Raw genomic sequence first — 23513 nt, forward strand, 5'->3', positions numbered from 1 at the left:
GTGGGCTAGGTTCATGCCATGGGCCGAGATGGTGCAGAACTCTCTGCGCCACTCCTCTACTAACCTGTTGCCCTTCCAGGTGGTGTTAGAGTACCAGCCGGTCCTGGTGCCATGGCATCAGAGTCAGACGGAGGCTCCTGCGGTGGAGGAATGGGTCCAGCGCTCGAAGGAGACCTGGAGTGCCGTCCAGGAGTGCCTGAAACGAGCTATAAGACGGCACAAGGAGAGTGCTGACCGCCGCCACAGTGAGGCACCTGTGTTCAAACCAGGGGACAGAGTCTGGCTCTCGACCCGGAACCTGTCCCTCCGCCTGCCCTGCCGGAAGCTGGGTCCCCGATTTGTGGGGCCGTTCAAAGTCCTGAGGAGAATAAACGAGGTGTGTTGTAGGTTACAACTTCCTTCGTATTACCGTATTAACCCCTCGTTTCATGTGTCTCTCCTCAGGCCGGTGGTAGCTGGTCCGCTGCAGGACGTTGAGGTACGGGAGGTCCCTCCGCCCCCCCTGGACATCGGGGGGGCCCCGGCATACACAGTCCGGTCCATCTTGGACTCCTGACGTCGGGTAGGGGCCTGCAGTACCTCGTGGACTGGGAGGGGTACGGTCCGGAGGAGAGGTGCTGGGTCCCGGTGGGGGACATTCTGGATCCAGCCCTGTTGCGGAGATTCCATAGCCTCCGCCAGGATAGCCCAGCGCCTCGCCCTCCGGGTCGTCCCCGAGGCCGGCGTCGGCGTGCTGCGGGAGCCGCGCGTCGGGGGGGGGTACTGTCACAACGTCCACAGAAGGTGGCGCCTCTCCCCGGTCGAGCGGTGCTCAGCGGTCGTCGTCGCCGGCCTACTAGCTGCCACTGATCCATGTTTCAGTGTCTGTTAGTTATGTCTGTTTTAGGTTGCACCTGTTTCTTGTTTGTCATTAGTGGGGGGGTATTTAGTTTGTCTGTGTTTAGTTAGGATTCGTGCGGGATTGTTTCATGTTACGTGTTGTAGGGGTAGAATTTATGTACGTAGTTTATTTCGCTACGTTGTTTGATTGGCAATAGGGTTTCCGGGCTGTGCCCCGTCTATTTTTGAGAGTGGAGCTGTTCTCCTCGTTTAATTGATGCACCCTGCCTTGTATTTGGATTTTGCCCTTGGCAGTATTAAATACGTTGTGTTCAACGGACCTCAGTCTCCTGTGCCTGACTCATCCCTCCTGCTATTTATCTGCCCGTGACATTACCATAATATTTGCCAACCTGTCGATTCAGTTAGACTTGTATTGCATATTCACCCCTATAGAATACAGTATGACACTGTTCTTTAGATTCACAAATTCAATCAAATATATCATTGCCGTCTGATGAAAACCTCATCTTTTCAGGAAATTGACAAAATGACCATATTTTTACCATTAACAAACATACAATTATGAAACTTCAGAAGCTATTTTCAATACATTTTCTTGGTCCTAGAGTCATGAAATGTTCAGACAACATTAAGGGGAGTTATCTCTTTTAATAAATGTAAAACAGTTACAATTTGCTAAAATGTTGTTTTCTTTCATCAGACAGTGACGATATACTATCTGATTTATAAAAGTTAGAGAGGTAGAGCAGATGAACACTGACATAAACAATAAGTGTAGTATTATAGTTCTGTACTTTTATGGATCATGGCCAACAAAATTGGCTAATACATTTTTCCTCATTTCCCATGAGTGTTCATTACACAACACGTATAGCTTGTACAGCACTTACCACTTCTAAGGAGTAAGATGGAGAAGCTCATCTTCCATTACTCACAGTATCAGACACAATATGACTCTAATGAGTGCTGTTAGCCACATCAAAAAGCACTATTTATAGTTCCATTGGGTTCAGGTTGAATCTAATCAGCGTTAGTTAGTCTTATGAACATCTTTTATCATAGCTGTTAATTACATCTTCAGAATTAGACTTCCTCCAAATCATCAAGGGAAGAACAAGAGTGAGGCACCGAGATCAATGGGAACCCTGTTCCTTCTGCATGCCGCGTTCTTGTTCTAGCTCGTATGGAACAACCTCCAGCAGGCTCAGTCTTTGAAAATAATCAGGGAATGTGATGGATCCACAATTAACATGGGTTCAAGGTAGGACTAATGAAAAAGAAAAATGGTTCTGAAGGCTGATCTTTAGTCTTTGCACATACTATCTGAATAGACGTATTAGTAGTTCATCAGCCTTCTTTGATTATTTTACAAATTAGTCAACTTTCAGTCATTCCTGCTGCCTTCTCCCCATTTTTCTCTGTCACCACTCTCTATATACTCTTTCCCCATCTCCATCTCCAGCTCCCAACGTCTTCCCCTGTCCTCATTCTCCTCTGGCCTTAGGTTAAGGCTATGGCACTTCAAAATCCATTTCACTGGCAAAAGGTGATCAAAAGACATAAGAGAGCCAGAAAGAGAGATAGAGAGGGATGAATACAGAGAGAAACATATACAAGAGAGAGAGGAAGAGAGATAGAGAGGGATGAATACAGAGAGAAACAGATACAAGAGAGCCAGAAAGAGAGATAGAGAGGGATGAATACAGAGAGAAACAGATACAAGAGAGAGGAAGAGAGCGAGGTAGTAAGAAGCAGGCCACTTGTAAGATGACTATGCCATAGGTAAGTGCACTCTTAGAAAAAAGGGTTACAAAAGGGTTATTTGCAGAGGGATAGGGTTCTACCAATAATTGTTTTGATCAGAACAACACTTTTTGGAAGACAAGGGTTCTTTGTAAGTCAAATGGTTCTAGCTAGGACCTTTAACATCCTAAGAACAGTTTTTGAAAGAAAGGGAAGAATTCAAAGAAGAATTCTTTGGAAGGCAAGAAGGGTTCTACATAGAACCATATATAATATTTCCCAGCATGCTCTATTGCAGGGAGATCTTCTGAATTGTTTGTTTACCTGTAATACTGTATATGTGTTTTTGCATGTACATTGATTGGTTGATAAATGTTATGCTACACAAAGATAAATAACATACCGTTTTGTAAACTAATCCAATCTGTTAGTAATTGGATTTATTGCACCCGTTACTGAGATGGTTGTTCCATGGTGGAAATTACAAGATTATGTTATAATACTTTTATTGCATCAAATGGTTTTATGCAACAGAATAGAGGGTTCTTATAACTCTATTGTGTCTGTGTGAACTGAAAGTGGGCCTCTGGGAGATAACACTGGTAGGAGATTTACGATGTCTTTGGAGATACCGCATTCCAGAGCATGAGTTAATGGGGGAGATGGCTCCAGTATGGAATTGGGGGGCAAGACACTGGTCTCTACACAATGCTAACTGTTTGTACAGCAGATACTGTCTGCTGTGAATTCTAAGTATCTTCATACAAATCTTAACCTTGTGACCCATTCCAATCAATCAATCAATCAATCAATCAATCAATCAATCAATCAATCAATCAATCAAATGTATTTATAATGCCTTTTCTACATCAGCTGATGTCACAAAGTGCTATACAGAAACCCAGCCTAAAACCCCAAACAGCAAGCAATGCAAATGTAGAACCATCTGCTGTGTGTCATGTAGACTGTAGGAGGACGGACTTTGCTATAAAATGCTGTGGCTCAAACCAGCTCGTTGAGTTCTCAGTGAAAATAAACGCAGTTGACAGTGAGAGGACGTTTCTTTTTTTCTGAGTTTAGTAAGAACCATCCAAAGATAAAAGGGTTCTCGCTAGAACCCTTTATAGACGGTTCTAGACAGAACCCTTCATGGAGGGTTCTATGTAAAACCATATAAAGAGGGTTCTTTGAAGAACCCTACACAGAGGGTTCTTGATAGAACCCTCTGCACCCAGCACCAAAAAGGGTTCCCCTATGGAGTCAAACCAAAGAAATCTGTATGGTTCTACTTAGCACATTTATTTCTAAGAGTGCAGTTGCTGGAATACAGACTCTTCTATGGGCATGAATAAATCAAAATGACCTGTATAACAGGATCACAGGACACTCCCAAAGTCTGCACTAACATCCAGAACACACTCACCACACAGTACACATCAAATACCTGAACCTTTATATATGTGCATGGAACAGAGAGAAAAAGACAGGATTTAACTCAGGGATGAGAGAGAAGAAGTGGAGGACACATGTAATCCTATAGTGAATGAAATGATACTTAATACATTTAATCTGTTGGAAGGATGGCATTGAATAGAGAAAGACCAAGTACCAACGATATAGAACAGAGAGCGCAAATGAGGAGAGGGTATGATGGAGAGGTGAAATGTGGAAGAGGATCAGCTGCTTTTGAAAGATACTGAAAGAAAAGGGCATGAGTGCCTCAACTGAAGGAGGAAATAGAGGATAAATAAATATTGACTAAAAGGAGAGGAATTAATGGAGGAAAAGAGGGTCCAACAACATCAGAACTCTTCAGAAGAAATGAGGGGATGGAAAGAACCCTTACTGCTTGTTGGTCTTTTTCACCATTTAGGCCCATATCCAGAGTGACGTGTGCTGCATCTCCGGCCTCTAGGTCACCAGGCTGCTCATTATGGCGCACACCTGTCACCATCGTTACGCGCACCTGCACGTAGTCAGACTCACCTGGACTCCATCACTTCTTTGATTACCTGCCCTATATATCACTCCTTTTGATTCCTTCCCAAGGCGTCATTTTTTCTGTTTCATGTCTGTGCGTTGTTCGAGGTTCTTGGTTTGTATTATGTTACGTTTATTTATTAAAACACTCACTCCCTGAACTTGCTTCCCGACTCTCAGCGCACTCGTTACACACAGGGAAATACCAAAACCAGGACAGTGAGAATAATTCAAACCCAGAGTTTAGCAAAATCCTACTCAGGCGACATACAGTAAAGCCAACCTATTGCATTTGGCTGTAATACAGTGAGGAGGTTTTACTGCTCATAAACTACAAGCAACAATAATCATATAGTAGCGGAAATGTCATCATCTGGTGCGTTTTATTTCAGGGGTCAATTATGGCCTGATATATTTACATAAAACTCTTTTAAATATTATGTAACGCCAACCATTCGCTAACTGGAGCATCACAAATTGAACACAAATCTGTGCTATAAGCCCATAAAGCAATCACGACTTTCCCCTCTTGTAAAGCAAGAGAAGTTCACCTAATGGCTCTCCAGGGCTGCCAGGGAACGATTTGACTGTTACACACAGCAAAAAGTAATGGACCTCCTAGACAGACATTGTGGGAATGATTAGAGTGTTACACATAGTTAAAGTTAATGAGGCTCTAAAGTGGGCCAGGTATGATTTAACTGGGGTGAAAACAGTTGACCTGAACACACCTCTATAGTAATAGGCCACCCCGGTGGCAGAGGAATAATTTGAGTGTTTACAAAAAGTTGACAGCCAGACAGGCAGTTTTATGCGAAGGCGGTTGGCTGACATGTATAAGATGTCCATTAATAGTGTGTCTGGTGACAGACAGGGAGGGACAACTGAGGGATAGAGGGATGGAGAGAGGTGTGAGCCGGAACAGATGGAGAGATGTCTGGAAACCAAGAGGTGTGCTGTCATGGCTTCCGATTTGTTGTCTTTGTTAAATCACCTTGTCACACTAACATAGAGGAGCTCACTGTGAAGAATCTCTTTCTTTCAACACCATAGACAAACTCTGAAGGTGAGTGAGGATAAAGATTAAAAGGGTAAGAACAAATTCATTGTACATCATTGTTGTTTGTCAAACTAAGTTGAACCCTGATTGTCCCCCTTGACAACTTTCAATCAATAACTGTGAGGAACATCTGTGGAATCAACGCCTTATGAGATTTACTGCACATAAACAGACCTGCACACAGCTCATTGTTGTCAAGCTGACAGTCAATGTGGACCTCAATATCCATGAGATGACATTCAGGTTACAACCAAAGCCAGAACTTGAAGTGTAACCCTGGATGCTGCAGAATGTTTTGCCTGGCGGAGGTTGATGACCTCATCACTCACCTGATGCTCTGTGATTGGAGAACGTCTGGGTCGGTGGCGTTGAGTAAGGCCACAAAACTGCCCAGGGGGATGTTCTCCATCTTAGTGACCTGGAGGGGGTCGGGAAAGAAGACGGGCCCCTCGTTGACGTCCAGGACAGTGATGTGTACGGTGGCCGTAGAGCTGGAGCCGTAGCCCACATCTGGCACCAGGGGGTCCTCGTTCTCCACCTTGATCAGCAGCGTGTGGAACACTACACTCTCATAGTCCAGAGGCTGGGGGGGGGAGAGGAGAGGAGAGAAGTGGAGGGAAGGAGGTGAGAAGAGAAAACATGTAAGGAACAGAAGGGAGACGATGGATGATAAGACCGGTAGGACAGCAACAAAGTGGTGAAGGGGAGAGAACATTTTTAAGAAAAAGTGGGAAAATGGAGGACAGCAGCAAACTGAGTAAAGGGGCAAACTGCAGTGTGTTAGAGAAAAAAATATACAATGTTAGCAAGGTTACAGCTATTCTGTAGTCTTGTATCCTATTTTTATTGCTAAATTGTATGGATTTATTAGAATAATGAGAGCAATAAAAGCTATGAGTGTTACAGGATATTTAGTGTGCAACCTGTATGTTCATATCTCCAGTGAATAGGCCAGATTGTGCAGTAATATCACCATCCACCCTGCCTGTTATAATTAAGTGATAATGCCAGAGAAGCCGGTGTTTGGAGGATATATTGGCACGGACAAAGTCGAGGGCCGGCAAACCATGCCAATATATCCTCTAAACACCGGCTTTGAGGGCATTATCACTTTTATACGGGTTACCAACATATTCAAATAATGATTGACATATTTTCATTAAAAGCACATTTTAATCCTTCCACAAGATATAGTCCCGACACAAATCTAGGGTTGCTAGAGAAGTGACCCAGTCATTCAGTCTTTTTGTTCTGTATCTATGGAAACGACCCAGTCGTTCGTTCTAAATGTTTCATTGCCATACTGGCTGGCAACGTTCTTATCCCTTGCTTGCTAGCTAGTCAACTACGGCTAACTTACAGTCACGTCAAAAAGTTCAGCCAGAATAACAGAAAAGTAGCTGCATTTGCATTTGTTTAAGCTTTTTTCTAGTGACATTTATTTAGATTCATCCATAACAATGAGCTAATGAGGTGCGATTTTGACTGGCATAGAGAATGTGCTCACTTGTCAGGACACTGTTGCTCAGAGGAGCTTGCCAACAACACAGCTACAGTAACACAATCATTTCAAACTGAAGCTGGAAAGACTGCAAATTAGCTGCAAATTGCACATTTCTTTGTATATATCCATAAAAATGATGCCAGCTGATTCATGATTTCGCCCGGCTGAGAAATGCTGCCTGCCTTTCTGTCTCGTCCCGACAACCAACACCTTCATTACTATGGGACAGCTGGATATCTAATTTGAACATTGAAACAATGTTGCAAATGTCGAAGAGACAGAAAGCAAGGTTTATACAAATCTCCGCTGTTGAAATCTAAATATTAGACTAAAAGAAATGTGAGATAATGTCTTGTCATGACGTTGGCCTGTGGGTAAGGTTTATGACCCCCCCATAAATACCTTTCTCCCTTCCCCTCTCTTTCTGACCCTACTGAAGGACTTGAATAGCCTGTGTTAAATATAGAGAGTCTGGGAACATCAAACAAATGGGGAAAAGGAACCATATTTTGGTAATAAAACCAGTTGGAAATATGCTTGGTAACGTTATGAGTATGGATGTCAGTTCGGTTGTCATCTGAGACATTATGACTGATGACAGGACGACATAAACTGTACCTGGGAAAGTATACACCCTCTAGTTATCAGAGTCACATGGAATTGTTATGCAATTGAAATGTTTGATATTGAAATTGTTTGTTAGGAGATTAAATGTAATTTTAGCTTCCAAATGAGAGAATTGGGTTTTCATAAGGAAAGTGCCCTGCTTGATCAGTGGCCCACCCCTGTGAAGAGACAGGGGTTATAAACGATGAAACACATCCTTCCCCCTCTCCACTATATACGCCTTTGACGAAAAGATAACCACATGTTCCAGTACGTGAGGTTTGCAGCCTCTACGTTAGAAGGACACACGTCAAGTACAGAACTAAGCCAACCTCGGCGTGAGCTTTGGTGGCGAATGGTATGAACTTTGAGCTTATTCACTACAGAAGTGATACTTCCTAGCCGTTGAGTTAGCAGGGGCTAGGAAAGGACGGACGACGGATCCAGTCTAACAGACAGACGAAGATACCACCACGTATCCAATTTACCACCAGAGACATTCTTCCGAGGACAGGAAGATCTGTTTGCCAACCCGGCCAGCATCTACGACCAATCTACCGAAGCGCAGCTCAGAGTAAATATTTATTGCATTTTCCTTTTCCAAATGGGCGGTAATTTAGAATGCATAAGATAATGTATTTACGATAGCATAGCTGCTGTTTCTTTGTTCCTAAGTCTTCCCGCTCTTTCATTCAAGCCCAACCCCCTTTCCTTTGTGTAACCAGCCATCATGTATGACATCATTTGTATTCGTGTATTTGTAATTCTGTGTGATTAGTTTAGGTATTTAGTAAATAAATAATTAAACCCAATTTTGTATTGCTGATTCAACTTGTTAGCCAGGGTTCGTGAAGATAGCCAAGAATTTACAACTTTCATTATGAGACTGAAAATAAGATAAGGGTTAATATTGACTGCTATCGATGTAAAATATTACTAAGTATTTTAAGAGTTTATTCGGAAGATAACGGCTCTATAAACGTTCTTCCGTGGTGCCCCGACTTTCTAGTTAATTACATTTACCTGATTAGCTTAATCAGGTAATATTAATTACACAGAAAGGATTTTATAGGTTAGCATGTCATATCACTTAATCCGGCATAGCCAAAGACACGACAGTCTAGATGCTTTTTATAGTGGAGATCAAGTTTATACATTGCCTGGCTGGGTAGATGAGACAGTGGATTGCGCAGTCAGATGGAACAGAGTAAATAGGCATTTTAACGTCATAGATGGTGGTAACTTGTGGAAGGGACACCGGCTGGAATGTGGTTTTAACCAATCAGCATTCAGGATTAGACCCACCCGTTGTCTAATGATACCACAAACAATACCTGTTTTAGCTCATTCATCCTTAAGAGGATTGAGAGAGATAGGAGAGTTATTTGAGAGATATTTGAGAGAGATAATTGACCCTTTGCCCAGCCGCGCCCCCTATACTATTGCAACCTCGGTCAACATTTTCCAGGGAAGCCCAATTCCCTTTTCAAACCACTATAGCAGGGGAGTCAAACTCCTTTTCCCCCAGTGGCCACAATCGGTCTTCACAGACCGCACTTAAATATTAATATATTTCCTTGCCATCAAAATCTGCAACAATCCATTGCTTTTGGAATTTCTAATGATCCCTGAATGCATAGCTTTTGTTGCGATGACTGTTACCAAGCTGGACAGAATGAAGAGACTGTAAATGTAGGTCCATTATTTTCAATTGACCCCATCCATCTTTAGACATGTTGTACTTTTCTTAAATGTGGTTTTGTAATTGACAAGAAAATTGCATTTGAAAAAGGTCAAGTTTTTTCTGAGCCAATAGGGTAACCAAGGTAACCATGGAATGTTGTCCCCCAAGGCGAGCAGGGCCGTGACATTATATCTAATACTAACTGAGAGTATTGTTTTTTATACAATCACAATGCTGTCAAAGTATGTTCTTAAATAGTCGATTGAATGTCCCGCACGTCACACGTGACGTCATTTTGAATTTTGATTAGCTCCCCGTGTGTTTATGCTAGAGACTTACCTGCAGATCAATACCCTCTTTATGCCGACATTAAGCTTTCTCCTATTCCATAACATGGGGCTTGTGAAAGCAGTGTTTTTTTCTACACATAGGAGGCTCTGAATGCACTGTGCATGAATTCAAAGCTACTAACCATTTTTGGAGCTAACAGTGCTCTCAAATTGTTTGCTGATGTCGAACGTAGATGAGAGAGTTATATTCCTAATATAGCCAATTTACAGTAGCTCGCCAATAGAGGGTGCTTACAGAAATTACTCACACCCCTTGACCTTTACCACATTTTGTTGTGTTACAGACACAATTTTAAATTACAGAATTTAAAATTTATTAAATTGACACTGGCATACACACAATACCCCATAATGTCAAAGTGGAATTATATATATATATTTTTTTTTTCAACAAATGAATACAAAATGAATGAAACGCTAAAATGTCTTGAGTCAATAAATATTCAACTGCTTTTTTATGACAAGCCTAAATAAATTCAGGAGTAAAAATGTCGCTTAACAAGTTACATAAGTTGCATGGACTCACTCTGTGTGCAGTAATAGTGTTTAACATGATTTTTGAATGAGTACCTCATCTCTGTACCCCACACATACAATTATCTGTAGGGTCCCTCAATAGAGCGGTGAATGTCAAACACAGATTCAACCACAAAGACCAGGGAGGTTTAACAATGCCTCACAATGAAGGGCACCTATTAGTAGGATAGGTAAATTATTTCTAAAATAGCAGACACTGAATATCCCTTTGAACATGGTGAAGATATTAATTACACTTTGGATGGTGTATCAATACACCCAGCTACAACAAATATACTGCCGTCCTACCTAACTCAGTTGCCAGAGAGGAAGGAAATTGCTCAGGGATTTCACCATGATTCCAATAGTGACTTTAAAACAATTACAGAGTTTAATGGCTGTGATAGGACAAAACTGAGGATGGAACAACAACATTGAAGTTACTCCACAAACAAACCTACTCTGAACAAAAATATAAATGCAACATGTGAAGTGTTGGTCCCAATGTTCCATACTCACAATACGCGCATTTCTCTTAAATGTTGAGCATACATTTATTTACATCCCTTTTAGTGGGCATTTCTCCTTTGGCAAGAAAATCTATACACCTGACAGGTGTGGAATTTCAAGAAGCTAAACAGCATGATCATTACACATGTGCACCTTGTGCTTGGGACAATAAAAGGCCACTCTAAAATGTGCAGTTTTATTACACAACACAATGCCACAGATGTCTCAAGTTTTGAGGGAGCGTGCAATTGGCATACTGACTGCAGGAATGTCCACCAGAGCTGTTGCCAGAGAATTTATTAATTTCTTTACCATAAGCTGCCTCCAAAGTCGTTTTAGAGAATTTGGCAGTACGTCCAAACGTCCTCACAACAGCAGACCATGTGTATGTCATTGTGTGGGTGAGCGGTTTGGTGATGTCAACGTTGTGAACAGAATGCCCCATGGTGGCGGTAAGGTTATGGTATTGGCAGACATGAGCTACGGACAATGAACACAATTGAAATTTATCGATGGCAATTTGAATGCACAGAGATACCATGTCAAGATCCTGAGGCCCATTGTCGTACCATTCATCCTCCGCCATCACCTCATGTTTCAGCATGATAATGCATGGCCCCATGTCGCAAGGAGCTGTACACAATTCCTGGAAGCTGAAAATGTCCCAATTTTTCCATGGGCTACATACTTGCCAGACATGTCACCCACTGAACATGTTTGGGATGCTCTGGATTGACGTGTACAACAGCATGTTCCAGTTCCTGTCAATATCCAGCAACTTTGCACAGCCATTGAAGAGGAGTGGGACAACTTTCCACAGTCCACAATCAACAGCCTAATCAACTCTATGCAAAGGAAATGTGTCACGCTGCATAGTGAAAATGGTGGTAACACCAGATACTGACTGGGTTTCTGATCCACACCCCTACCTTTTTTGTATATGTATATCTGTATTCACAGTCATGTGAAATCCATAGACCAAATGTATTTCAATTGACTGATTTCCTTATATGAACTGTAACTCTGTAAAATCGTTGAAATTGTTGCATGTTGTGTTTATATTTTGGTCAGTATAATTAACAGAGTGAAAAGAAGGACACCTGTACAGAATAAAAATATTCCAAAACATGCATCCTGTTTGCAACAAGGCAATAAAGTAATACTGCAAAAATGTTGCAAAGTGATTCACGTTTTGTCCTGAATAGAAAGTGTTATCTTTGGGGCAAATCCAATACAACACATTACTGAGTACCACTCTCTATATTTTCAAGCATAGCGGTGGCTGCATCATGTCATGGGTAGGCTTGTAATCTTTAAGGACTGTGGATTTTTCAGGATAAAATTAGGCTAAGCACAGGCAAAATTCCAGAGGAAAACCTGGTTCAGTCTGCTTAAACCTAAAACACAAGGCCAAATGTACACTGGAGTTGCTTATCAAGAAGACAGTGAATGTTCCTGAGAGGCTGAGTTACAGTTTTGACCTAAATGTAATTGAAAATCTATGGCAAGACCGGATAATTGTTGTCAAGCAATGATCAACAACCAATTTGACAGATGTTGAAGAATTTTGAAAAGAATAATGGGCAAATGTTGCAGAGACTTACCCAGAAAGAATAAAATGCTGTAATCAGTGCCAAATGTGAATCTAACACGGTGTGAATACTTATGTAAATGTGATATTTCTTCATTTCATTTTCAATAAATTTGCAAACATTTCTAAAAACATGTTTTCACTTTGTCATTATGGGTTACTGTTTGTACATGGGTGAGAGAAAATGTTTTGTGTAATCCATTTTGAATTCAGGCTGCAACACAATAAAATGTGGAATAAGTCAAGGGCTGAATATGAATACTTTCTGAAGGCACTATACATTTTGAGAAAACTAATCATAACTAACTAGCAATGTTTTCAAAGAGAGCTAGCTAACCAGCTAGCTATCAAGCAATGCAACAATAGTATAATTTCAGAATCGAAAAAGACTTCAACGGGCACTGTATTTCAGGTGTCATAGTATTTAGGGTGTTCACTCAATGCTATAGAATGTAGGGGAAAATAAATGTTAATAAATTAATGTCAAAATGTAGTTTTCTTTGCATTATGTCATTGTAAATCACATACAATTATTCATTAGTTTATTCTTTACAATATTACAACCTATATTATAACTATAATCCAATGCTTGTACTTAACAGTGTTGATGAAATAAGAACGCTAGTTTGTTGTGACCGTTGCTAGTTCAGACTTTGCCGCTCTTGGCTGTAGCTCTCCCATTTTCGGCATTGGGAGGTGTTACCTCACTTTGGACCAATCAAAATCAACATGATACACTCGTCATTTTCATCTCCAGATTATTGGCTTTCTATGGCTACATTGGCAATCAATCTAAGTTGACTGGGGCAAAGGGAAAGACTCAGAAATACACCATGAAAACTGGAACAGTTTGCTTTCATGAACGGTAGATATTGAAATTCAGTCTGTTAGCTTTGTAAATATACTGCTCAAAAAAATAAAGGGAACACTTAAACAACACATCCTAGATCTGAATGAAAGAAATAATCTTATTAAATACTTTTTTCTTTACATAGTTGAATGTGCTGACAACAAAATCACACAAAAATAATCAATGGAAATCCAATTTATCAACCCATGGAAGTCTGGATTTGGAGTCACACTCAAAAATAAAGTGGAAAACCACACTACAAGCTGATCCAACGTTGATGTAATGTCCTTAAAACAAGTCAAAATGAAGCTCAGTAGTGTGTGTGGCCTCCGCGTGCCTGTATGACCTCCCTACAGCGCCTGGGCATGCTCCTGATGAGGTGGCGGATGGTCTCCTGAGGGATCTCCTCCCAGACCTGGACTAAAGCATCCGCCAACTCCTGGACAGTCTGTGGTGCAACGTGGCGTTGGTGGATGGAGCGAGACATGAGGTCCCAGATGTGCTCAATTGGATTCAGGTCTAGGGAACGGGTGGGCCAGTCCATAGCATCAATGCCTTCCTCTTGCAGGAACTGCTGACACACTCCAGCCACATGAGGTCTAGCATTGTCTTGCATTAGGAGGAACCCAGGGCCAACTGCACCAGCATATGGTCTCACAAGGGGTCTGAGGATCTCATCTCGGTACCTAATGGCAGTCAGGCTACCTCTGGCGAGCACATGGAGGGCTGTGCGGCCCCCCAAAGATATGCTACCCCACACCATGACTGACCCACCACCAAACCGGTCATGCTGGAGGATGTTGCAGGCAGCAGAACGTTCTCCACGGCGTCTCCAGACTCTGTCACGTCTGTCACGTGCTCAGTGTGAACCTGCTTTCATCTGTGAAGAGCACAGGGCGCCAATGGTAATCTTGGTGTTCTCTGGCAAATGCCAAACGTCCTGCACGTCGGGCCCTCATACCACCCTCATGGAGTCAGTTTCTGACCGTTTGAGCAGACACATGCACATTTGTGGCCTGCTGGAGGTCATTTTGTAGGGCTCTGGCAGTGCTTCTCCTGCTCCTCCTTGCACAAAGGCAGAGGTAGCGGTCCTGCTGCTGGGTTGTTGCCCTCCTACGGCCTCCTCCACGTCTCCTGATGTACTGGCCTGTCTCCTAGTAGCGCCTCCATGCTCTGGACACTGCGCTGACAGACACAGCAAACCTTCTTGCCACAGCTCGCATTGATGTGCCATCCTGGATGAGCTGCACTACCTGAGCCACTTGTGTGGGTTGTAGACTCCGTCTCATGCTACCACTAGAGTGAAAGCACCGCCAGCATTCAAAAGTGACCAAAACATCAGCCAGGAAGCATAGGAACTGAGAAGTGGTCTGTGGTCCCCACCTGCAGAACCACTCCTTTATTGGGGGTGTCTTGCTAATTGCCTATAATTTTCACCTGTTGTCTATTCCATTTGCACAACAGCATGTGAAATTTATTGTCAATCAGTGTTGCTTCCTAAGTGGACAGTTTGATTTCACAGAAGTGTGATTGACTTGGAGTTACATTGTGTTGTTTAAGTGTTCCCTTTATTTTTTTTAGCAGTGTATATATATATAAAGGCCCAATTTCGATTTTGATTTCATTTAGAAAAAGCCCATGTTATCACACACTAACCTGCAGCCACTAGCTAACCCGAATCATGCTAAATTCTCAGAGTAAATAGTCTAACATTTTAACCATATGTGGTAGAGACAGGGTTTGGACTATTGTTTTTCTGATGCAATTCTCTATTGAACGGACATTTATAAACCTTGAATGAAAGAACAACTTTAGGGGTGAACATCCTACATAGTTGTGAGTGCCCCTGTTGCACTGTTATTTAGCCATTTAAATCATGTATTTTTTTTATGAAAACTCTCAGTTTTTCCATTTCTCTCATCAGATCTATGGGTTTTAAACATAAGCTTATCCGAGGTGTTGGACTCCACGACAGTTGCTATCCACAGGAGCACTGGAATTGGTTTCCCAAAATTCTGGGGCAGGGCTTAGCGAAGGGTCAGTTGAGAGAACCTTAGGGCCCTGTGGTTACCTTGACAACAGAGAGCATGCCCTCGTTGTTGTCGGGGTTGGTTTGGATTTCGAAGTTCTGAGTGGGGTCACCGTTGATGATGGAGTAAATGGCTCGCCACGCTCCCGTCGCCGGGTCATCTCTGTCATCCACAGTCAGGTTGACCGCCACACCTGTGGAGCCCTCGTCCACATTGGCCTGGAACTGGAGGGACAGACAGAGACAGAGGGACGAGACTGGTCAACACTTGTGTCATTATAGAGGTATTGAACTGGACACATAGACATTACTGGTTATCACACATTTATTATAAACAGGTGGTTTCTATTCAATGGCCTGGAACAAGACACACAGACATTACTGGTCAACACACATAGAGATAGCAGACGTGTGTTCAACAAGGGAAATAGTTTGCAAACGTAAGCTAAAGTTAACTAAGACATTCCATTTATTTTGTGTTAGCTGCTTGTGGGTTCACCGTAACATTTTGGAATGTTCATTCAAATCGTTCAACAAATTGTTACTTACTGTAGTAACATGTTCACCCTTTCAGTTGGACAGTGGTATAACCTTGATTTTAGGTGAAAAAATAAGGGATTTTATCATTATTATCATCATCATCATCACCTCAGTGGACTTGGGACTGACAAGTGAGGGATAGAGTATGGTGTTTCTCAAGGTAGGTTGCCCAGTCTGAATCCCGATCCTCTTGAAGTGACTCACATCTAGAGGCTATTAAAAGCATAACGTTTTATCTCACTTACATCATTTACATCTCTCAAGTGCTATTGAATCCAGTGTCAAACTCCTCTCTCTGGAGCGGGTCAAGAGCTTCAAGTGTCCACATCACTAAGGCTCTATCATAGTCCACACACACCAACACAGTTGTGAAGAGGGCATGACAATGCCTCTTCACCCTCAGGAGGCTGAAAAGACTTGGCATGGGCCCTCAGATCCTCAAAAAGTTGCACAGCTGCACCATTGAGAGCATCTTGACTGGCTGCATCATCGCTTGGTATGGCAACTGCTTGGCATCCGACCACAAGGCGCTACAGAGGGTAGTGCGTACGGCCCAGTACATGATTGGGGCCGAGCTCCATGCCGTCCAGGACCTCTATACCAGGCGGTGATAGAGGAAGGCCCTAAACATTTTCAAATACTCCAGTCACCCAGGTCATAGACTGTTCTCTCTGCTACCATACGGCAAGCTGTACCGTTGCACCAAATCTGGAACCAACAGGACCCTGAACAGCTTCTACCCCCAAGCCATAAGACTGATAAATAGTTAGTTAAATAGTTAACCAAATAGCTACCTGGAGTATCTGCATTGACCCTTTTTGCATTGACTTTTTTGAATCAGAGTATATGTGGTCAGGGGGCAATGACACTGTGTCCCAAATTAAAATTAGAATTAGAAAACTTTATTGTCCACTCAATTTGAAAATGTATCTTTGGCTTCACCACATAAAAACTGACATTAATACAACATCATGAGCACATCATTCTCAAGATAAATAAATCATACAAAATACAAAGTGCTACAGTGCCAGTGAAGTTCACCGAGTGTACAGAAAACCAAGAACACCGGCTCTTTCAATGACATAGACTGACCAAGTGAAAGCTACAATATGATCCCTTATTTACGTCACTTGTTAAATCCACTTCAATCATGTAGAAGAAGGCAGGTTAAAGAAGATTTTTTCAGCCTTCAGACAATTGAGACATGGATTGTGTATGTGTGCCATTCAGAGGGTGAATGGGCAAGACAAAATATTTAAGTGCCTTTGAAAGGGGTATAGTAGTAGGTGCCAGGCACACTGGTTTGTGTCAAGAACTGCAATGCTGCTGGGTTTTTCACGCTCAACAGTTTCCCATGTGTATCAAGAATGGTCCACCACCCAAAGGACATCCAGCCAACTTGACACAACTGTGGAAAGCATTGTAGTCAACATGGGCCAGCATCCCTGTGGAATGCTTTTAACACCTTTAACAACTCAATATTAGGAAGGTGTTATTAATGTTTTGTACACTCAGTGTATGTTGTGACATTGGTGTAAAACCATAATCATCACCAAGTGATCCCTACCTTATTCCCTTTATAGTGCACTACTTTTGACAACGGTACATAGGGTGCCATTTGGGATGCAAACTGTCTGTCTGTGAATGCCAGGTTAAGCAGTCTGAGGGCTGCACTGAGGCTGTCCGGGGTGAAGCAGCGCTGAGGCTGTCTGGGGTGAAGCAGCACTGAGGCTGTCCGGAGTGAAGCAGCACTGAGGCTGTCCGGGGTGAAGCAGCGCTGAGGCTGTCTGGGGTGAAGCAGCACTGAGGCTGTCCGGAGTGAAGCAGCACTGAGGCTGTCCGGAGTGAAGCAGCACTGAGGCTGTCCGGGTGAAGCAGCAGTGAGGCTGCCCGGGGTGAAGCAGCACTGAGGCTGTCCGGAGTGAAGCAGCACTCAGGCTGCCAGGGGATAAGCAGCACTCAGGCTGTCCAGAGTGAATCAGCGCTGAGGCTGTCCAGGGTGAAGCAGCAGTGAGACTGTCCGGGGTGAAGCAGCACTGAGGCTGTCCGGGGTGAAGCAGCACTGAGGCTGTCCGGGGTGAAGCAGCACTGAAGTTATTAGGGGTGAAGCAGCACTAAGGCTGTCCGGGGTGAAGCAGCACTGAGGCTGTCCGGAGTGAAGCAGCACTCAGGCTGTCAGGGGAGAAGCAGCACTCAGGCTGTTCAGAGTGAAGCGGCACTGAGCCTGTCCGGGGTGAAGCAGCACTGAGGCTGTCAGGGGTGAAGCAGCACTGAGGCTGTCAGGGGTGAAGCAGCACTGAGGCTGTCAGGGGTGAAGCAGCACTGAGGCTGTCAGGGGTGAAGCAACACTGAGGCTGTCAGGGGTGAAGCAGCACTGAGACTGTCAGGGGTGAAACAGCACTGAGGCTGTCAGGGGTGAAACAGCACTGAGGCTGTCTGGGGTGAAACAGCACTGAGGCTGTCTGGGGTGAAACAGCACTGAGGCTATCTGGAGTGAAACAGCACTGAGGCTGTCTGGAGTGAAGCAGCAGAAGCAATATTTTTTTATAGGTATGTCAGCGGGACTCAAGCAAAAAACAAGTTTGTGTGGAAAGAAAGAAATACAGATGTGCATGCATGCAAGTGAGCTCTATCCTATGCCCTTCCCACAGAATCTCTATTTGTTTCTCATTGTCACTCCTACCCTATTGTTGTAGAGAACCCTTAATCAGATTCATATCAGGAATGTATTCTGCTTGGCAGCCACTTTGTTGTAGTGTGCATTGTGAAGCAGAGGAATACTCTAGGAGGCTTAATGCATCTAGCCGAAAGCAATTCCCTCTCTCTCTGTCAGGACCATTATTGTATCACAGTTTACAGAGTAATCTATCAGGCACACAACGCCCTGTTTAAGGACAGTGCTGTATTCCAGATGATGGTGTGTTCTGTCAGGATGGTATTTTGGGTCACAGATTACCGCTCGCTTTTCCCAACACCATGCATTGGTTGTTGGAACAGAGCCCTTTCAAAAACAAACTTTATACAACTCAGTCATTTAGGCTACAGAGGACGGAAGCAAAATGTTCTTCTAAAGGAGAGAAAGAAAGAAAAAGAAACAGAGAAAAAGAAAAATATACCTGGGGTAACACAGCCAGTTTACAAACCTAACCCTATTCTGATGTTAAACCTCAAACGGCATCCTCAATGGGAGGGAACATGGCCTGTTGCTAAGCACCATGACATCCTGTTCTATGGCTGCTTTCCCCCTGTGATTACAACAGTTACACACTACTTACACGCTGATTAGCAGGATAGCAGGCTGCTGTAGCTGCAGACCAGACCTCAGCCTCCCTCCCTCCCCAAGAACCCCTGTGGATCGTAGCGCTGCGGCTGTGCGGCGCACCGCGGAGAGGGAACATTCCCATTCCACAGGCATAAGACAACCCACAAAAGCCATTACCACAGACAGAGCACGGAATCAGGGATGTCCCACTGATCAGGGATCCCTGAAGAATTCTAATAATGAGCTGCCTTGAATATTCTTCTGCTTAAATAGTGTGGTGATTTTGTTGCAGGAGTAAATGGATAGCCACACTTCTCCAGGGATACTTTGAAACGGCCTCTACGAATAGTAAAGAGGTTTTTGGGATCCTTTTTCAAGGTGTATTGAAAGATTTGAGGAGGACAAATTGTTAAAAGCACGCACGCACACACACACACACACACACACACACACACACACACACACACACACACACACACACACACACACACACACACACACACACACACACACACACACACACACACAGAAAGATCACTGGCCATTCGGGTTTCATTTAATCATCTCAAGCAGCCATGCGGTCAGAAGGATGTATTCAATCTCTGTCGCCCGTTACCACTGAGCCCCTGCCCTGCTACTGATAAGACCCCAATACCTCTGAGTGCACAAAGTAACCAGCGGTGTGAGAGGATGGGGGAAATAACCACTAACTCAGACTGGCCCTGGTGTGTCATACACACACAGACAGAGTGTGTGTGTGCACGCGCGTGTGCATGATCCTGGGTTCTTGTTTTGTGTTCTTGTGGTGTGTGTGTGTGTGTGTGTGTGTGTGTGTGTGTGTGTGTGTGTGTGTGTGTGTGTGTGTGTGTGTTCTTGTGTATATTGGAGAGAGAAACAAACAGACCCAGAGCCAGCCCCAGAACCAATTAAAGAGCAAGGGAGCTCTGTTAACACACAGTGAAGGGATGACCAGGTCAGTAGAGGCCAAACCAGGGCAGTTCAGTGCAGGCCAGAGGAGAAACACACACACCCTCTGATTTAACTTAGCTGCCTGCTAGGGATTAGAGCCATACATTCACCAGCTGTCATATTGGGACTCATATCAGCTGACTGGATGATCCCATTGAGTTGACCTGCTGATAACAGTTTGACAGCTCTTTAATGTGGTGAACTCTAGCGCTACCCATTTCATATGATATGGGCCCATCACAATAACAATGTCCCCTCGCCTGTAACCTGACACAACTTTAGTTCAACAGACCATCAACAGGTGAAGGAGGGAGGAAGCAGCCACCCACTGAGCAAAAACTGGCTGAATCAACGTTGTTTCCACGTCATCGCAACAAAGAAAATCAATGTGATGACGTTGAATCAATGTGGAAAACTGATTGGATTTCAAAAAAGGAATCAACGTAAGAGAATTTCGTATTTTTTGCACCCAAATTTTAACCTCAATCTAATGACATTTGTTTCACGTTGAATTCACGTTAGTTGCCAACTCAAATCAATTTTTTTCAAAACTAAATGTTGAACTGATGTCTGTGTCCAGTGGGCAGAGATTGTCTTTAGGGCCATCATACAATGTATACTTCTTGTTTACTATGAAAATGGCCTGGTATATCTCTCTGTGCATTCCCCACTTGTTGCTGACAATGCATATTGATTTAATATGGGTATATAATGGGAGCAGGGGGTCAATATCAAACCTCATTAACACCACTTTGGAAATTACTTCCTATTTCTTTCCAACTTTTCCAATCATTCTATGCCAGCTGGCACTATGAGCCTGTTGGAAGCCAACGACCCTGAATTTATTGCCTTTGTTGAGCTATCCACTCTATGTGCTGTCAATGACCACTGCCTGTCTGTCTGTCCCTGGCCTTTCTCTCCACATGTGAATAGGATATGGCAATTGGCTGCTCAGCCTGCATTAACGTTAAGTGGAGTGAAGAGGAGAAAGAAAATCTCTCTCTCTCGCTCTCTGCTCACAGTGATAAAAAACTGTACCGTCACACACTCATCATACTCATCTTTTTACACCTCCACCACCCCTCCTACTCGGCAGCCCACCATCCCCAATCATCTGACAGACTACAGAAAAGAGAGATAAACTTACAGTGATCCCGGACAGTCAGACAGAATGGCTTATGAATTTAAATGTGGTTTGATTTGGTTGGTCTGACAGAGAGACAGCCATGCAGGGAGAGAGTACAGCAGAGCAGCTGTTCATTTGTCCTAATGGATAGTGCTTTGTGACATCTCTGTGGCACCATAGATTGAGCTGACAGCAAACACACAGTGCCATGTCACTTTAGTCCCTGAGGAGACAACAATATTCCCCTAAGGAGCTGTGACATCACAGCAGAGGTGCAGACTCTTAAAGGTACAGTACGTCTTTCAACAGACAGTGTTGTTCTTTCTCTTTCTGCCTGCTGGCATCATCTGACCTGACTTCACAAAAACAATTGAAAAGCCCCCAAAGAAAGATCCTATGCTTGAACTTGTATCCTTATTACTCTAGTTTGATACATTACTTTTGATAGGATGATTAATTTGAACAGTGCATGCGTCTTATTCACATCTGGGTAGCTAGCAGTACGTTGAGAGAAAATATTCTCCTACATGCTAAAATATCATTACTCTCAGGCGCAAAATAAAAATCGGATAAATCTTTCAGCAGTTCTCTCTCTTACCCAGTCAGCTTGCTTATGAAAGCTGCTTATATCATCTGATTGATGTGCGTCCTTCAGACAGAATGAACACCTAAAATAGTATGTGCACAGACTCATTCACACGTGCGCACACACACGCATACACACACACACACATACACACACACACATACACACACACACACACACACACTCTCTCTCTCTCCTACATACATGGGCCAAGGAAGTTAATGAGCATACCTGCACTATTATTACATTTGAAGAGCTCCAGCTCAAGCTGTTCCCATAGATACACTTCAGCTGAACATATGGTACATAAAACTGCCATTGCCTTTCAAATGTGATTAAGTTAACACAGTTAAATTGGCTCTAGCCATTGCATTTATCTAGAGAGTGAAATAACATCTATTCTCAACGACACTGCATCATATACTGTAGCCAAACAGCAAACATTTACAAGCTGTACTTTATACTCTGAACAATATACCTGCTTTAGATGTACTGCTCTATAATAATCTATCCTCCCTCTTAACACCACTGACTCCCAACCACCCCTACAGCCAAAAACACACCGCACACATACAGTACCAGTCAAAAGTTTGGACACACCTACTCATTCAAGGGTTTTTCTTTATTTTTTACTATTTTCTACATTGTAGAATAATAGTGAAGACATCAAAACTATGAAATAACACATATGGAATCATGTAGTAACCCATTTTTTTTTAAACAAATCAAAATACATTTTAAATGTTAGATTCTTCAAAGTAGCCACCCTTTGCCTTGATGACAGCTTTGCAAACTCTTGGCATTCTCTCAACAAGCTTCATGAGTCACCTGGAATGCATTTCAATTAACAGGTGTGCCTTGTTGAAAGTTCATTTGTGGACTTTCTTTCCTTCTTAATGCATTTGACCCAATCAGTTGTGTGGTGACAAGGTAGGCGTGGTATACAGAAGATAGCCCTATTTGAGAAAATTATGTACAAACTACTGCCAACTCTTTCCTTAACCTCATGGAAAAGACTGTTTCACCTTCTGTTTCACCTGTCCTTGTGCTTGTCCACCTCATCCAGTTGTCACCCAGCCTTCCCTGTGGCTCAATTGGTAGAGCATGGGGTGTGCAACGCCAGGGTTGTGGGTTCGATTCCCACGGGGGGCCAGTACAAAAAATAAAAATGCATGAAAAATGAAATGTATGTATTCACTACTGTAAGTCGCTCTGGATAAGAGCGTCTGCTAAATGACTAAAATGTAAATCTTCCCCATTATCCCCTGAGTATTTGTGTTGTCTGTGTTGTCTGTCTGTGCCAGATCGTCTTGTATGTTCCAAGTCAACCAGCCTGGTTTTTGCCGTGCTCCTGCCTTTTCTATTCTCTTTGCTAGTCCTCCCGATTTTGACCCTTGCCTGCTTTCTGGACTCTGTACCCGCCTGCCTGACCATTCTGCCTGCCCTGACCTCGAGCCTGCCTGCCACACTGTACCTCCTGGACTCTGAACTGGTTTTGACCTTTTGACTGTCCACAACCATTCTCTTGCCTACCCCTTTTGGATTATTAATAAATATCAAAGACTCAAACCATCTGCCTCCCGTGTCTGCATCTGGGTCTCGCCTTGTGCCCTCATACCGGAATCTTTGGTCATTTTGGTAATTAACAGGTAATCTATGGCAATCTATGGTAACTTCGGTAATTCATACTTGAATAACTTTAAAAAAATGTATTGCTTTTTTTATATCTGTGTTCATGAGTTTCTAATGGATAGACCATATTGT

General features: G+C 43.1%; 1 protein-coding gene across 2 annotated transcripts in view; it reads right to left on the reverse strand.

The window, feature by feature from the left end:
* cdh13 (cadherin 13, H-cadherin (heart)) overlaps positions 1 to 23513 on the reverse strand; it is a 513598-nt gene that overhangs the window by 98038 nt on the left and 392047 nt on the right. For both annotated transcript variants that reach the window (XM_045688176.1, XM_045688175.1), the window contains 2 exons: positions 15309 to 15491; positions 5956 to 6209 (listed from right to left, as the gene is read on the reverse strand). In XM_045688176.1, the coding sequence (XP_045544132.1) occupies positions 5956 to 6209; positions 15309 to 15491 (437 nt within the window). The remainder of the gene's footprint in view (positions 1 to 5955; positions 6210 to 15308; positions 15492 to 23513) is intronic.

This window comes from Salmo salar, chromosome ssa10, assembly GCF_905237065.1.
Source record: "Salmo salar chromosome ssa10, Ssal_v3.1, whole genome shotgun sequence".
NCBI lineage: Eukaryota > Metazoa > Chordata > Actinopteri > Salmoniformes > Salmonidae > Salmo > Salmo salar.